Here is a 15,224-nt window from a genome sequence, read left to right as displayed (position 1 = left end):
CAATCTTTTCACATCTCATATGGGATAGAGGCTCTGATTAGGGTGCAGACACAGAGCATCTCTTTCTTTAACACATTAACTTAAAATCAAGTCTCTATACTTTCAACTATCCAAGTTCACTTTTCTTACAATCAAAGCCAAAATCATATTTAAATGCAAGAAGGTTATTCAAGAAATAGTATTCTTATGGTTGTGGACTCTAGTTTGAGAGTTCCGTCAAATGATAGGTTCTGGCTGAAATGGAGATCACTTTGTACAGGATGCGAGTATCCTCATACTCATACTTATTTTATTAGCCAAGTATGTTTTACAACATACGAGGAATTTGATTTGTCATACAGTCATATTAATATAAAGCAACAGAATACACAAAATACATTTTAACATAACATCCACCACAGTGAGTCCTCCATATTCCTCACTGTGATGGAAGGCGAAAAAAAAGTTCAATCTCTTCCCTTCTTTGTCCTTCAGCGGTCGGGGGCCTTTAACCTTCTGTTGGGACGATCTTACTCCCGTAGCTGGTGGCGGGCCTCCTCGTCAGGGCGATCAAGCTCCTGCATTGGGGGGGAATCTCAGTTCTCCCGCGACGAGCAATCTACCCCAGGTCAGGGCTTGTCGAACTTTCTGCGTCGTTGGAGCCTCCCAACTCGGTCTCTCCCGAGACTGCGAGCTCCGCGATGTTAAAGTCTGCAGGCCGCAGTTAGAGTGTCGATCCCAGGCAAGAAATTGGCTCCAATAGTAAATCCATGCCCCGCAGTGGGGCTCAAAGTCAGTCCCGAGCAAGGCCTCCAGCTCCACGATGTTAGGCCGCAGAGCGACCGGAGATACGACCCGGAAAACAATTGCATCTCCGGCAAGGTAAGAAATTGAAAAAAAGTTTCCCCTGACCACCCCGCCGCCTACCCCCCACATAAAACAAACCGGAGGACATATATAATAAATATAAATAAATGTAAATAGAGGTCAGAGTGATCTCTTACATTATTTCAATTGAAAAATAAATCTTCAATTTGTCTTTTATCTGAAGGGTTCCAAAGAAAGATGTAATCTAGTATCCTATATATTTTCCAGTCTCTTGCCCACCCCAGAAGACTGATATGCGAGCCTATTTTAACTGAATCCACGCCAAGGTCATATGCAAAGTCATAAATGCAATGGTCCATAAGTAATAAATTCAAAAATACTTAATGGCTGTTACTGCATGGCAATGGTTACAGTTGTTTAAAGACACTTCCCAAACAGGGAAGTGAAGAGTAAAGCATAATTGTGTGGGGCAGAGCCAATGGAGCAAAGGGCTTGTGTTACACATGATTGAACATTTGGGAATCAGTAACATTTGACCAGTTGTGGTCATTCCCAACAATACTCAGGGCTGATTAGCCTTTTTGACTGGTCTCTCATCCACCACAGTAAACAATTATTACTTTTACCAGCAATGCATGGCCTATCAACAAACAATTACCCATCTGGGCTGTCCCAACATCTCCCAAACTCATGCCTTCTACCATCAGTCATTTAAAGGTATCAGTCAGATACAGCCACAGAAGGTTGTGGAGGCCAAATCAATGGATATTTTTAAGGCATATATAGATTTGTGACTAGTACAGGTGTCAGGGGTTATGAGGAGAAGGCAGGAGAATGGGGTAAGGAGGGAGAGACAGATCATCCATGATTGAATGGCAGAGCAGACTTGATGGGCCGAAAGGCCTAATTCTGCTCCTATCACTTACGACCTTTAGACCAGTTATAAATAACAAGTGACTTTGAAAAATCCTACTCCTTCAAATGTTATTGGGTCTAAATTTTGGAGTTCCCTGTCCAACTACACTTAATCCTTCATTTTAAGGATTGCAATAGATCAAGAAGATGGCTTACATTAACCTTCTCGGGGTCAATTCAGATGTCAATAAATGCTGACCTTCCTTAGACCAATATTCTTGCTTCAGAACTGATAAAAGTTATAGATTAAAAAATGCAAAATAAGTGGTATGGCGGGTGGAGGCCAGAAGAGTAAATGTAGTGAGTAATTTAGCTGCAATCAGTCCTGATGCCTAATAAATTCACCTGTACTCTCCTCCCTGGCACCCTGCTGCCTTTCCCAGATATGATGAGTGGAAGCAAGTGAAGCAGTGAATTTTATAATTTTAGTTTGATTGCAAGGCATTAAATGGAGAAAGATATAAACATTGGGATGATTTTGTTTTTGTCTTCCTTATTGTCATGCCACAATCTGCATTCAGTTGACTGTTATTTCCCCAGCTCTGCCCACAAGGTTAATGAAATGAACAGCGCACTATGGTAATCAAGTGAAGATTGAACGGTGGAAGTAGTTGTGCTACCTGCTGAAAGAGCGTGGTAAAGTTGTGTCTGGTGATGGTGCAAATAGCAGATGATTAATGAGATTTGAAAAGGGAAAAAAATATTTCTTGCAGTTTAGCACGCTGCAGCTCACGGTATGGTCTCCTCTAGATAGGGGAAATACAATGCAGATAAATTTGCAGCTCTATTCAGGCTGAAAGCATGACCCCGAGTTGCCGTTACTCTGTTCCACTCCCACTGATCTATTTTTGACTTCCTACACTGTACCAATGAAAGAAACTCAATGCAAGCTTGAGGAACAGCTCCTTAATACATTGCAGCTTTCAGAGCTCAACATCAAACTGAACTATATTAAATGGTCTTGCATTTCACACTTCCAGCATTTTGTCCCTTCCTCCAGATCTGATGAAAGGTCATCAACACGAGACGTTAATTCCCTACACAGATGTACTTGACCTGCTGAGTGTTTCCAATGTTTACAACTTTTATTTTAGATTGCCGCAATATGCAACATTTTGCTCTTGCATGTTAATTTATCTGGTAATGAAGCAATATTATAAACTTTTTCTTCTGGTATATACAGTAGCAGCAAAGGAACATCAAGATAATATACATAAAAAATTGCACACTTGGGGTCAATCTTGCTGAGATATTTCATATTCAAGGTGAGAGGTGTTAATACTGGGGAATGGAACATGACTCATTTCAGGCATGTAGAGTCAGCATCAACATCGCCCAGGTCAGTTATGCAACTGCCTGATACAGAGCAAAGCTTCTTCTGTACTGCAACAGTAAGCATTCTTTATTGCAGTATTGCATTAATTGCTTTCTCCTTTGTCAGTGCAGTCTCATTGCATGAGGTTGCTAATTAAAACTGAAATAGGAATATTTGTTCTCACCCCCATGAACAATTTCTATTGAGATTGACTGAACTATACCATACACTGTGAACCCTACATCCTGATGGTCTGCAGATACTTTCCTTTAGGTAAATCTCTCAGTTTAGTCAAATCATAGCTACCTTATTTCATTTCAGTTATGTGATAAGAGAGCAGACTTTATTCAAAATTGTATTACTAAATAAGGAAATTAATCTAGCTGAACATCATTTTCCTCCCACTGATGTCCTCAAATAGATATGTCGCTCAATGACATTCACTTTCTGTACATCTATCAACGACACTAAAAAAATCACAAAAAACTGATTTGCAATCATTTCCAAAAGCTGCTCACTAAAGAAATGTTAACTTCAATTCCCTTCTGACCCACATTTACTTTAACAGCATAGGCTATTTAATTTTAAATATATATTCTTTGAAATTCCATTGAAGTACTAATGAGAGAGAACTTTATCTCCCCTTTTTTACATTGGATTGTAAGATATTGGATTTAACAGGAATCCACAATTGGCATTAAGACATAAAATGGAAAAATCTGAAAATCAACACAGCAGAATCTGCGTAGTACATCTAATATTGAGACATTAAAGAGTTGGGGAGCGAGTAAATCTCAATTCCTTTGGTTTATATGGTTTCATAGAATTTTGGTCAACTGAACCATCAGAGAAGGGTCACAATGAATCAATTACACAAATTAAATCTTGATTGTATGTTGTAAGTTCTTGTAGTCATCCTCCATTATAATGCGGTGTTGGAATCAAGCAAAACACATTACATGGTATATACTTCAAGCAGGGCTGGCAACATTGGGTGAGAGTTAGGGAGCGAGAAATTGTAAGAGTCAAGCCGAGGGAGCGTAGCGACCTGGGGGGGGGGGGGGGGGGGGGGGGGGGGCGGAAGAGCTCCCATGGTATGGAACTTTTGCATTTTTCAGCTTGAAATTGTGCAATCTGGTGATACTGTAGAGGGTCTTTTAACTTACACTTGAATGCAATATTTATGCTTTAAATTGGATTAGCTATGAATAAGCTTAGGCTAAATAACATTCCTAATTACATTCCACAAAAGAACTTTGCTCTGATCAACAGATGCAGCACATGAATGATCTTAGTGTATTCATGTATGGAAATCAGATTATAATCAAGCACTTGGCCCATGTTGACCAACCTGGGTCTCACTGCACACCTGGTACTACTCCTGACCCTGACTCCAGTTGCATACCTTCTCTCATTCCTGACCCTGAGTCCAGCCTTATACCTGGCCCCCTATTCTACCCTGATCATAGCTGCTTACCTGCTTAGGTTCCCAGTGCTGAACACTCCCATTGTCCCAGCTTTGAATGCATACCGAGTACTATTCCAGACCTTGACTCGGGATGCACACTTGGCCTTGCTCCTAGCCCCTCTGCACTGACAATATATCTGGCCCACACATAAAGCCCCATATCTGATCCCCTGGACTTAACCTATTACGTTCCAAGTCCACAGGTGCTTACCTAATGCGGTAATCTTTTATGGGGCACTTCACAGACCAAATTTGGTACAACAAAATCTGCTATATCCATTGGCTTCCTTGTTATCTAACATGCTAGTTACTTTGTCAAATAAGTCATCAATTGGTTGAACACAATGTCTCATCCATAAAATTATACTCACTCAGCTGTATAAGTATTCTGTTACCATTTCTTTCATTTTCCTAACAAACTGCCCTGAAGTCATTTTCACCTCCAATATTTTTAGTATTTTGCTGTCTTCCTCTCAGCTGGGACTTTTCCGAAATGCAAAGTCCAATAACAATATATATTTAAGCAATAATATTCTATTTAGTGTGATCTTGCGAGTACATAATATTTTCTGTGGTATTCATAACACAATGATAAAAATATTTTTGTTTTGATTGCACCTACCAACATGCATACATTATATTACAGTTAATATGTACCAAGAGCAAATTTTTGTTCCAATGCTCCCCATTCCCAATTACTTTTACATTGAAGTGATTAAAATCAAAGTGAAGTTTAAATGGCATCCGAAAAATATTCATTACGTGGTTGGTTGGAGTCAGTATCAGCACAATTACTATATTAAACTTTGAATCTTCAGATGTCCTGGTTCAAGCAAAAACTAAAGACAAATAATAACCTCCTCACACATTCCCCTGCAAGTATCTCTGTCACTCCTTTAAAATATGCCCCTTCTTTGAACAAGCTCTTAAACATCGTATCTGAATCAGTTTCCATCTGATTACACTCCTTGAGGATGTTCATCTACGTATTCAATTAATAAAACAATGAGATTGGGGACATTTCCATTCAACCTGTCAAAGGAATTTGGGGGGGGGGGGTTAGAAATAGTCAGTGAGGTAAACAAACATAATAGTTGAATGGCAAATGACAATAGTGCTACCTTCCCAATATTTAACTGAAGGAAATAATGGGTAATTGGGGCTGTATGTTGTGACAGACAGCCTACCATCTTGCATGTCATTTTAATATTACACTTATCCCACCCCCTTGGATATTCCAGATTAATAAATTAATGTTTTGTCAACTAATTACAAATCAGGCTAATTACAAATCAATAACATTAGCCAACTCCGAAACACGAAGCGCTGAGCATTGGGATCCAGACATCATGGACAACTGGCCTCAGTTCCCCGCTCACATCTGACAGTGCTCACCGTCTGAACCAGGGGCCGTGGAGCATTTTTGAAAGTGGGGGGGGGGGGGGGGGCTGAGCGATCACTGATCACTGGCCTTGGGGGTACCCGGTGTGGGAGTGGAGCAACCGAGTGGGGGGAGGGGGTGCCCCTCCTCCCACGGTAAGGACTTTTTGAAATTTGATGTATTAAAATCATGTTTTAGTGCATTGTAGAAGTATGATTTCAATGTTTTTTGTTTAAAGTATTTTTAAGAGGTAACTTTTTCCACACAAAGGGTGGTGGGTGCATGGAACAAGCTGCCAGAGGAGGTAGTTGAGGCAGGGACTATCCCAACATTTAAGAAACAGTTAGACGGATACATGGATAGGACAAGTTTGGAGGGATATGGACCAAAAGCAGATAGTGTTGCTGGGACATGTTGGCATGTGGGCATGTTGGGCCGAAGGGCCTGTTTTCACACTGTATCATTCTATGACTACATTATACCTCCACCATGTATGAATGCTTCAAAATCAAGTGGTCGAGTTTTATTGCCATATACTCAAGCATAGAAACATAGAAAATAGGTGCAGGAATAAGCCATTCGGCCCTTCGAGCCAGCACTGCCATTCAATATGATCATGGTTGTTCATCTAATATCAGTTCCTCGTTCCTATTTTTTTCCCCATATTCCTTGATTACACTAGCCCCAAGAGCTAAATGTAACTCTCTCTTGAAAACATCCAGTGAATTAGCCTCCACTGCCTTCTGTGGCAGAAAATTCCACATATTCACAACTCTTTGGGTGAAGAATGTTTGTCCTCATCTCAGTCCTAAATGGCTTACGCCTTATTCTTAAACTGTGACCCCTGGTTCTGAACTCACCCAACATCGGGAACATTTTTCCTGCAGTTACAGTAAGTGAAAATCTAGCAGGCAAGCGGGATACTTTCTCCAACCACCCCCATTTGAAGGACACTATCTTTCACCGCTTCCACCCAGTGCTTGGTACCTACTTCCAGCAGCCACTGGTTGTCCTCCAGGATGCACCGAGCCGCAGCCTGGTCCATGCCGGTCAACAGAGCGAATTCGGCACAGAGACTCTCACAGCTGTGGCACAATGCTTCCGACGCCTCCGACGGCCCGGGACTCTTGCACTGAGACTGCTCCATGGCCGGAGCTGCAGCGAGCGACACGCCAGCACGGCAAACACTCGCCAGCTCTTGCTCCCCTTCCACATCTGCCCCCGCCACTGCTTCTGCTTCCATCCCTCCCTCCGCCCCGGCTCTCCAACACCCACGACCAGATTGCTCAGAGCACAGCAGCGCCTCGGCCAAAGCCGGAGACATTGAAACACGTCTGGCCAAAAAAGTGGGGGGCTGCTGCCCCCCCAGTTCCGCGGCCCATGTACCTCTCTCCTGCCGCTCGCTGGCCTCGCTCATGTCAGCCGCTTTCCCGCAAATCCTTAAATTCCGACTGCCGCCGGGAGCAGGACATGGCCTTACCTGCTGCGCTGGGTGACACTCATTCACTGGGTCTGTGTCTTTCAATGTAAATTTGCATGGGGACATGGTTTGGAGGTGTGAGACGATTCGGTCAAGTGAGAATAACAGAGAATAAGAATGCTGCTGTCTTGTCAACAGACGCGCACAGAAGCACTTGATATTAGTTTTGAAATTCTCGTTGATCACAGAATTTTTCACAACAGAGCGTGAGAAATTTGTGATCAGTGTGAGAGCTGGGCGAAATGCGTGAGTCTCACGCTCAATGCGAGAGAGTTGGCAGCTCTGCTTCAAGTGTGATTACACCTAGTACAGAGCACACTTAAAATATAACCAACTACACTTTTATTTGTGATATTGTGCAGGAAGTAACAACATTTTACAATTGTTAATCTTCAGACCATACCTTTACAAGAAAAGTAATTGGGCAAAATAGGACTATAGCAATAGTTACAATCTCTTATATGCGAGAGTGTGACATAGTGCTGCAGATTTTTAAAAATAACTATTTATCTTGCACTTAAAAATATGATCACCTCTATTGATGACTTGCCTGACATTGATGACTTGCATACCTGTTGTCTGTTGTTGGGAGTATATGGAAGCATCGTTGATACATGGAACATGATTTCATAATCCTTATATGTTGTATAGAGAGAATGAGTTCCAGTGGAGTCAGCTAAAATATGAAAATAAAACAATTTAAAAGTGTACGGAAAATGATAGCAATTACAATCGCTTTCTGAAGAGTACATTTAAGGGACTAGACAGAATGTTCTTTAACACAAGGAATGGGAATGCTGAGGAATGGAAACATTACCCCTTCTTTGTTAGGTAAACCCAAGCAAAAGCAGAATAGATCATGAAAATTGAAAAATATACACGATGTTGGAATTCTGAAATAAAAATAGATATGCTGGAATTATTCAGCAGATTAGGCAGTTTTGTGGAGAATGAAACAGTCAACATTTCAAGCTAATGGCCTTCATCATCATAAATTCCACTTTGTCCCAAGCATGTACTTGAATGTGACCTTAATTCCGCAAGCATATCATTTACCACTTCATTTCCACTTCAGTCTTTTTACAAATCATGCCAATTAAAATGTCTAAAATGTTACACCTTCACCGATTTACCTTAAATTGAATATTCTCCTATTCTAGTGAAAACCACCTCCAAAATACATTCCCAACATGGAATGTTGTAGGAAAGAATGCAGATGATGGTTTAAATCCAAGGTAGGCACAAAATGCTGGAGTAACTCAGTGGGACAGGCAGCATCTCTAGAGAGAAGGAATGGGCAACTTTTCGGGTCCTATTCCTATATTTACCTGTCCAGTCAGGACTGTCCATAATTTTCACAATCTCTATTATCTGAGGGGAAACATATCTAGGCGCATAGCCATAAAGAGTTCATCAAAATACTCCAAAGGGAAATGATAATGGCAACTCAGCTCTTCAGAATGATTATTCTGAACTTTAAAATTCCTAATTCTGCAAGATAAACTAACTCATTTATAAATCAGATCCAACATTTGTCATAGGATTTGATATCAGCAAATTACTATCAGCTTATTAGGTCTGAGGTCAACATTTAGATCATAACTCATTCACCATATCTGAGCAATTTTTATTCAGAAAGGCTATTATACTTCTGCCCAATAATCCTCTTTCTTAGTGTTTTCAGTACATTTCTTAACGACATAGTAAATTAATCATTTTCATAAGAATAAACCAATAGCCATATTCTTCAAGTTTTACTTAATATCATTTAATTCAGATTTTCATTGAAAACAGAAGAAACGGAAGAATAAAGATATTGAGATGCCCTCCCACACTATAGATTCTTTGAGCAGAACTTATTTATTTGATTTTTGCCACACATAACCCATCCATATATTCTTAACACTCATACCAGCAGATTGAGGGAAAGTTACTTCCCAACTGTTCCCCACTCGTCAGACTGGTGAAATTACATCACATAAGCTAAAGATGTATTTCTGTTTCCTCAATCTACCTCATTGTGTCCCTTGTACTCTTTCTGATAATTACAGATTTTCGGTAAAAATTGATTATATTCATACATGGATAGCCCACAAAACAAAATGTTTCGCTGTATATTGATACGTGACAATAATAAAAAATAATAAACCAAACCATAATTGGCCTGGCTCATTACCCAGAACAAAGTTCTGCAAAGTCAGCTTCCTCATTGGGCCTGAAACCCAATAATCAAGAAAGTTCTGAATACACTTCAGAAACTTCACCCTCACTTTCACATTGTGTTGTTCCTTTCCAAGACTACGCTGGGATAGTTGAAAGGCCCCATTTTTACTAATTTATTTCATTTAGACATCTCCTCAATTTCCCTGCAATTGACTCCTCAATAAATTGACTCCTCAATAAACACCCCTGTTGCAAAATTCACCTGCTCCCTGTTTTAACTCTCAGCCAAGATAAATTATTCCAAAAACAAAAAGATAAAGTGGCTTACTTTTGTTGTCCAACTGTGCTCTGTACTTGCCGAAGCCCTTTAGTCTCACCCTGTGGCCAAGGAGATCAAGGAACTCTTCAAACACTGGGCTTCCTGTCTCATTGTTGTACATCTCTTCCTCAGTGCTTTGGCCTGCTTTGCAGTAAAGGACTCCAACTTTATGCTGGAAGCTTAGCTGAAATAAAAGTCATAATTTTAACAAATGACTGCCAGGTATATAACTAAAAAAAAATGGTTAGCAGATCTTGAAATCCCTTCTGTCCTAGGATTGGACGAAAATAAATTCTAAGTTTCTGCATCGCGCGAGAGAAAGCCAACCTATACCAAAATCTTCAACCACATCTGCCCCTTCAGACTGAACTTGGCACTGAAAAATATGCAAAGAGACTGACAAACGTACGTATGCAAGGCCTTCCATTAAATCAGTAAGTCCCTTTAGCAGAGTACTTTTAAGATGTAGTCACTTTTGAATCAGAAAACATGCCAGTCAATTTCTGCACAGTGCGATCCCACAAATAATTGTAGTATACTGGTCAAGTACACTGTCCAGAGATATGGCCTATTGGACATACTAGTTTAAATCCCACTATAGCAGTTGAGAAATGTAAATTCAAGTAACTGGAGAAAACTGCACCAACCAAAATGGCTAATCCTAATAATTGAGGTAACGAAGGTAATTGATGAGGGCAGGACAGTGGATGTTGTCTGCATGGATTTTAGTATTGCATTTGATAAAGTCCACCCTGGCAAGCTAATCCAGAAGATTAAGATACATGGGATTCACAGTGACATAAACGTATGGATTCACAGCTAGCTTACCAATAGTAGAAAGAGGGTATGGTGAAAGGCATTATTCAGATTAGATGTCTGTGACCAGTGGAGTTCCATGGGGATCTGTGTTGTGACCTCTGCTGTATGTGATATATGTACAAATGATTTGGACATAAATGTAGATGGGTTGGATAGTAAATTTGTAAACACAAAGATCACTGGAGTTGTGGACTGTGAGGAAGGCTGTCAAAATATAAAGCAGAATATAGATCAGTGTAGAAATGGATGGAAAAATGGCAGATGGGAGTTTAATCTGAGCAAGTGTGAGGTGTTGCACATTTGGAGGTTGAATGAAAGGACAAAATATGCAGTTAATGGCAAAACCCTCAACAGCATTAATCAATAGAAATATCTTGGGGTCTAAGTTCTTAGCTCGCTGAAAAAGACTACACAATCAGATAGAGTGATACAAGTGGCATACCTTCATTGATTTGGGCATTGAGTACATGTGTCAGGAAGTCATGATGCAGCTTTATAGGACTTTAGTTAGATCGTATATGGAGTATTGCATATAGTCCCAGTCACCCCATTATGAGAAGGACGTGTTGGCTTTGAAGAGGGTATAGAGGAGGTTTATCAGAATGCTGCCTGGATTAGAGGGTATCTTCTACAAGGAATAGATGGACAAACTTTGATGGTTTTCTCTAGTGCATCGGATGAGGGGCACAGTTGGGGTAGATGGTCAGAACCTTTTACCTAGATGGAGGCCTTTGTTTCAAGGTGAAAGGGGCAACATTTAAGAGAGATGTGCGAGGCGTTTCTTTTTTTACAGAGGGCGATATGTGCCTGGAACGCAGTGCCTGGGGTGGTGGTGGAGGTAGATATGATAGTGGCGTTTAAGATGCCTTTAGATAGGCACATGGATATGCAGGGAATGGAGTGGTATGAATCACACACAGGCAGTGGTGATTAATTTAGCTTGGCATCATGTTCAGCACAGACATTGTGGTCCAAAGGGCCTGTTCCTGTGCTTTACTTGTCTATGTTCCATAGTCTAATAATGATAAACATGAAAATAACAGATTGTTATAAAGATCCTTCTTATTCATTAATTTCCTACCTGATTTAGCCTTTGCAAATCCAAGCTAACAGTAAGAAGGATCCCAATGAGAAACGTCACCTATCCATGTTCTCCAGAGATGCTGCCTGACCCGCTGAGTTACTCCAGCACTTTGTGTCTTTTCAAGCTAACAGTAACGTAGTTGAATTAACTGTCCCCCAACGTGTCTTGGCAGATCATACAGTTGAAAAATCATAAGGCGTAGAAAGTAAATTTTCACCATGTTTAAATTATGATGACGTATAATGCTAAGAATGCAAACTTGGTCAGCATGGACAAGGTAGGTCAAAGGGCGTTTTCTCTATGACACTATATGACTACAAATCAAGTACAAATAAACATCAGTGAAGTCCATAGTTCAAAAAAAGACCAGGACATTGCATAGAGAAAGAGAGATTTTGTAATGACCTTGCTTTCATCTCAGGTTATAGGTTTTGATCCTATTTGTGAACTTCAATAAGCAAATCATTGTATTAGCATATTGTACATATTGCAAGATTTGCATCATACTATTTATGGGAACCTGAGAATTAATGTTGCAAAGTAGATTTGGGGGTTGTAAAGCTCAATTTGCAAGGCCAAGCATGATCTGAACTTGGGAGAGACCTCTGCAAATCCTGATAGCTGTACAAAACACGTGCGTGGAGCTCTACTCCGAGATGTGAATTTTAACTGGGAAAGAATGAGAGTTTTCATACCATGAAAACATTTATTTTGTACAAAAAGATTTAGATCTAGATGTTCCAAAAAGATTTAGTGGTTTTCTTTTACAAGTATTTCCACAGTTCGTTTGTATGAAGCCAACTTTGAAGTAACATAACCCTGATGTAGAAAAATAATAAAATCAGATTGTATACTCTATGGATGTTGCTTGACAGTAAAAGCTCCTTTTCATATAGTGCCATGGAATCCTTTATGCACCACCCTCCATAGCTTGCTATAATGCTTCAAAGGACAGCATCACTGTCTGTACAATATTCTTTCAGTTCAACACTGCTGAGTCTGTCCAGATTTTATGCACAAGTTTCTGCAATAGCAACTGAATTTCAGACTTGGAGGTTTATGTGATCTACAACTCAGTTTGCTTCAGTTAGTAAAGTGCCTTATATTTCAATTGCATTTCAATGGTATTCAATAGACAGTAGGTGCAGGAGTAGGCCATTCGGCCCTTCGAGCCAGCACCGCCATTCAATGTGATCATGGCTGATCATCCCCAATCAGTACCCCGTTACTGCCTTCTCCCCATATCCCCAGATTCCACTATCTTTAAGAGCCCTATCTAGCACTCTCTTGAAAGTATCCAGAGAACCGGCCTCCACTCTCTGAGGCAGAGAATTCCACAGACTCACAACTCTGTGTGAAAAAGTGTTTCCTCATCTCCGTTCTAAATAGCTTACTCCTTATTCTTAAACTGTGGCCCCTGGTTCTGGACTCCCCCAACATCGGGAACATGTTTCCTGCCTCCGGTGTGTCCAAACCCTTAATAATCTTATATGTTTCAATAAGATCCCCTCTCAGCCTTCTAAATTCCAGAGTATACAGAGTAAACAAGCCCAGCCGCTCCATTCTCTCAGCATATGATAGTCCCGCCATCCCCGGAATTAACCTTGTAAACCTACGCTGCACTTCAATAGCAAGAATGTCCTTCCGCAAATTAGGGGACCCAAACTGCACACAATACTCTAGGTGTGGTCCCACTAGGGTCCTGTGCAACTGCAGAAGGACATCTTTGCTCCTATACTCAACTCCTCTTGTTATGAAGGCCAACATGCCATTCGCTTTCTTCACTGCCTGCTGTACCTGCATGCAATTTACAAAGGGCAAATAATTTACTAATCTGCATATCTTTGTGATCTGGGAGAATTAACTGAGTACTTGGGGGAAACCTATATTGTTGCAGGGAGAACATGCAAAGTCCACACTGATAGAACCTGAGGTCAGGATTGGATCTGGGTAACTGGCATTGGGAAGAAATGGCTCTACTAACTGCACCACTTGACCAGTTGCGGCAAAATCCTGTTTTTCCCTCAAACTCTGGTGAAAAACTGATCATCTTCTGGGTGGTCACAACCCAGCACTACTCCAGATTACAGATAAAATCCACCTAGCTACAATTGTTGCATTCAGCATCGTCTTACTCTAATTTATCAGCCTTTTATAAAAATAAAACAAAAGATCAATGATTAGGCATTCTTGGGTTACAAACATTGATTTATAAAAAACACTACATATGAATGGTTCATATTATTAAATTCAGAAATCCACCATTTGTGAGTGATGTATATAAATGACGGATGCAATTACAGATGGGCTAGTTAGGAGATTTGCAGGAGACAATGAAATTGGTGGAATTCCAGACAATGAGGAAGGCTGTCAAAGTACACAGCGGGATATAGCTCACTTACAAAAATGTGTGGAAATGTAGCAGATGGAGTTTAATCCAAGCAAGTGTGAGGTGATGCACTTTAGGAGGTTGAATGCAAGGGGAAAATATATAGTTAATGACAAGATCCTTATAGCATTAATATGCAGAGGGATCTTGGGGTCCAAGTTCATAACTCCCAAAAAGTGGCAAAACAAGTTAATAGAGTGGTAAAGAAGGTGTTTGGTATGCTTGCCTTCATCAGTCAGAGCATAAGTATAAGAGTCAGGAAGCCATGTTGCAGCTTTTTAGGACTTTGGTTAGGCCACATTTGATGTATTGTGTCTATCTGTTTGCCCATTGCAGGAAGGATGGGGAGGGTTTGGATAGATATTTACCAGTGTTAACTAGTGTTTAGTGTTGACTAGTGTGAATGGGCGATTGTTCGTTGACGCGGACTCAGTGGGCTGAAAGGCATATTTCCATGCTGTATCTAAACTAAACAGTGAAGTCTCTAAAATAGTGAGATATCCATTTGTTGGTTCACGTCCACCAAGTTAAACCCTTTCACCTGAAGGTTGACCAATGTCTTGATTTCCAATAAGCACTGCCCCAATTATCCACATTTTTCTGAGGTTACAGATGGTCAATCTGTTAAATATTTTACATTAGAAGGGAAGAGATGATATTATAAGCAGATCCTGCATGGGGGAAAAGTGCTGTCATGGTATTTGTGAAGACTGAATGAAGATTAATCGCCGAAGTTTATTTCAGATGAAGAACCTTTCCTGCTGATTATTGTCTAAATTCTGCAAATTGTTGGGCTCAGTAATTCATTCATCCTAACAGTCATAATGTTTTACTCTCAGATTAACAAAAATAATGCTCTTCTTGGTATGATTTGAAATCTAACATTATAATAGTTTTAATATATTTGTTTCATGTCTTTTGTAAAAGGTTCAGCACATGAACATTTTCTACTTTCTACGTTTTCTTTTGTAATTTAGGGCAAGACTTCAATGCAAAGCAAAGACTACTGCAATGACATGTTAACATGTCTAATTTGAGGATGGTCAGAAGTGTTCTTATACATTCCTGCCCAATATTAATCCTT

General features: G+C 40.2%; 1 protein-coding gene across 4 annotated transcripts in view; it reads right to left on the bottom strand.

The window, feature by feature from the left end:
* The window catches only part of sipa1l2 (signal induced proliferation associated 1 like 2), a 463,054-nt gene that overhangs the window by 224,470 nt on the left and 223,360 nt on the right, over positions 1 to 15,224 (bottom strand). For all 4 annotated transcript variants that reach the window (XM_033021738.1, XM_033021739.1, XM_033021741.1 and 1 more), the window contains exons 6-7: positions 9,858 to 10,032; positions 7,939 to 8,042 (exon numbers count right to left, since the gene is read on the bottom strand). In XM_033021738.1, the coding sequence (XP_032877629.1) occupies positions 7,939 to 8,042; positions 9,858 to 10,032 (279 nt within the window). The remainder of the gene's footprint in view (positions 1 to 7,938; positions 8,043 to 9,857; positions 10,033 to 15,224) is intronic.

The sequence above is a fragment of the Amblyraja radiata genome, chromosome 5 (assembly GCF_010909765.2).
Source record: "Amblyraja radiata isolate CabotCenter1 chromosome 5, sAmbRad1.1.pri, whole genome shotgun sequence".
NCBI lineage: Eukaryota > Metazoa > Chordata > Chondrichthyes > Rajiformes > Rajidae > Amblyraja > Amblyraja radiata.
Note: the sequence above shows the minus strand (reverse complement) of the source record. Positions and strands in the feature narration are given on the sequence as shown.